At 36.6% G+C, this 2393-nt stretch overlaps 1 protein-coding gene across 3 annotated transcripts in view; it reads right to left on the reverse strand.

Moving 5' to 3' along the window:
• LOC112072965 (natural killer cell receptor 2B4-like) overlaps positions 1-2393 on the reverse strand; it is a 75862-nt gene that overhangs the window by 54050 nt on the left and 19419 nt on the right. The window contains exons 2-3 of one of the 3 annotated variants that reach the window (XM_070439990.1): positions 505-533; positions 114-410 (exon numbers count right to left, since the gene is read on the reverse strand). The exons of 1 other annotated variant lie outside the window; for it this stretch is intronic. In XM_070439990.1, the coding sequence (XP_070296091.1) occupies positions 114-410; positions 505-533 (326 nt within the window). The remainder of the gene's footprint in view (positions 1-113; positions 411-504; positions 534-2393) is intronic. One more of the 3 variants, XM_070439991.1, reaches the window with a different exon arrangement.

Raw genomic sequence — 2393 nt, forward strand, 5'->3', positions numbered from 1 at the left:
GGAGCTAGAGTACTAATGAATATGCATTTAACCTGTACACCATGTTTAGCTCTATTGATTGATACTGTAACTGTGTCACGTTATAATAAATTAGAAAAACTAGTCAAACATACCTTGGAGAACTAACAGCAATACAATAATATTTTTTTCTTTGTCACCACTCACTACTGCAGAATAAGGTCCACTGTCATTTTGCTGTAGGTTCTTCAGTAGCAGAGAGAAGTTTCCCTTATAAAACTCAACCCTGTTGTTGTACTCAGGAGACACTCTCACTGACAATGTGTCAGTGCATCTTACAATATTGGCTGATCCGAAGCTCCACTTAAAAACCTCAAACTCTTTCAGTTGAACATTTTCCTGGACATCCAGGCGAACGTCCTGTCCCTTCAGCACAAACACAGAGCTGGACTCTATGAAATAAACACACAGAAAATAAAGACTATGTGAAAAAGATTAAGCAATATGACAAATAGAGCAGTAGAAAATAGGAATTTCTCTACACACCATATTTGCAAGATGGTTTAAAGATGAACCTATAGAAATATAGGGGAAGGTGAGGCAAATTTAGTGAGGCAAATATAGGGGAAGGTGAGGCAAATTTGGTGAGGCAAATATAGGGGAAGGTGAGGCAAATTTGACACATTTAATGTGATGTAACCCATGTGTTGGTGATACAATGGACAGTTTGTCTGCACAAAAAATGTACTGGACACAACCATTTGGCTGTCTCCACAGCACTAATTATTTTTGTGCAATAAAACTTGAGTGTGTACAGGGTCATAGTCAAAGCCCTTGCCATAAGTGATAAAGAAGTATCTTTACAATAAAGAACGAGGATACCATACACCAATTTCAAATATTCAGTTTCATAAACCATTCAGTTTATGAAAAGTGTTATAAAACTTGAAGTATAACTCCATGAAGTATAACCTCATCTAACCTAATCTGCCTCAAGACATATATTGGGATCCATAGTTATTGGAACCCTTGATAAAAATTAGAAAAAAAATACTGTATATAATAAATAATACAGATACTGAGTTCAACAATGGGGAATTTATATTATTTATAGTAATGCAACTGCTCAGAGAAAGAGATGTTTCAAACAAGTATTAAAAAAATATGAAAAAACATGGAGGTATTAATTATTGGCAACTCTGTTTTCAATAATCCAGCAACCTCCTCTTGCGAGGATAACGACACTGAGCCTTTTTCTAAAATGTTTTATGAGAAGATCACGTTGGGAGGGATCTTACACTATTCCTCAATACAGAGTCATGACAGATCCTTGATATCCTTTGTCTGCACTTKTGGACTTCCATCTTCAATTCAAACCACATGTTTTCAATGGGGTTCAAGTACGGAGACTGAGATGGCCATTGCAAAATGTAAATTTTGTGGTCAGTTAACCATTTCTTTGTGGATTTTGATTAGTGCTTGGGAAGATCGACTCCTGGCAGAGTAAATCAAGTCTTTGTCTAAGATGTCTTGGTACTTGGTAAAGTTCATGATGCAGTTGCCTTTAAAAGGGGGCTGAACTTCCTGACTAGCCTCGGTTTCAATTCTCCTCATTAGGAAATGCGACTGAGAATGAGATTTGGGTTTTGGAGGAACGCTTTGATGTGGGTTGTCTCTTGTGTGTGTATTCGAACGTGGGAAGTGTTTGTACTTTCACTCGGCCAAAACAGTACACAGTTACATTCTATAAAATCTGTGATTTTTTCCCCAAATTATGTTTTATATTTTCCCAAATGTTGTTTTCTCAGTTAAATTTTTCCCGGTTTAAGATAGATATTTTTCTACCTCTCAAAATTACAATTGTTCATAGAAAACCCACGAAATTGGATGTGTTGAGTCCATGTCAATGATTAAATCACATCAGAAGACCATTTTTGGGGGGGTTTGAAAGAAAACTAACAAATGTTTTTTTGTATGTAATTTTTTGTAATTTCAAAGTTTGCAAACAAGGTTTTGGGGAAAGTATTTCTGTCAACCAACAAGATGGTTATCACATTAACTGGCTACAGTGATAGACAAATGCATGCACCACACAGACAGACAGGGGCAATATTGCTGGAAATTAATTGGCAGATATTGTGTTAGGTGTGGCTTTTTAAGGCAGTGGTGGCTAACCAGGGGTGGGATAATATCAAAGTTGCGTTGATGAGATAGTAGCTGGGAGCCTGCGGTGTCTGYGATCTGAGAATGACAGTTTGCGGTGGAACAGGTGAAAATTGCATGTTTACTGTTAAAAAGTGAGGTTCAACAGGAGTTCTTCTAAGATCCTCAAAGCTTTGACCAATAAAACAATAAAGAGTTTGTCATGTTTCTTTGCCATGGCTTTACTTACGATCCTAGATGAAGATAAATGTATTGTTATAATTTAATGTTTG

The sequence above is a fragment of the Salvelinus sp. IW2-2015 genome, unplaced genomic scaffold (genome assembly GCF_002910315.2).
Source record: "Salvelinus sp. IW2-2015 unplaced genomic scaffold, ASM291031v2 Un_scaffold2107, whole genome shotgun sequence".
Taxonomy (NCBI): Eukaryota; Metazoa; Chordata; class Actinopteri; order Salmoniformes; family Salmonidae; genus Salvelinus; species Salvelinus sp. IW2-2015.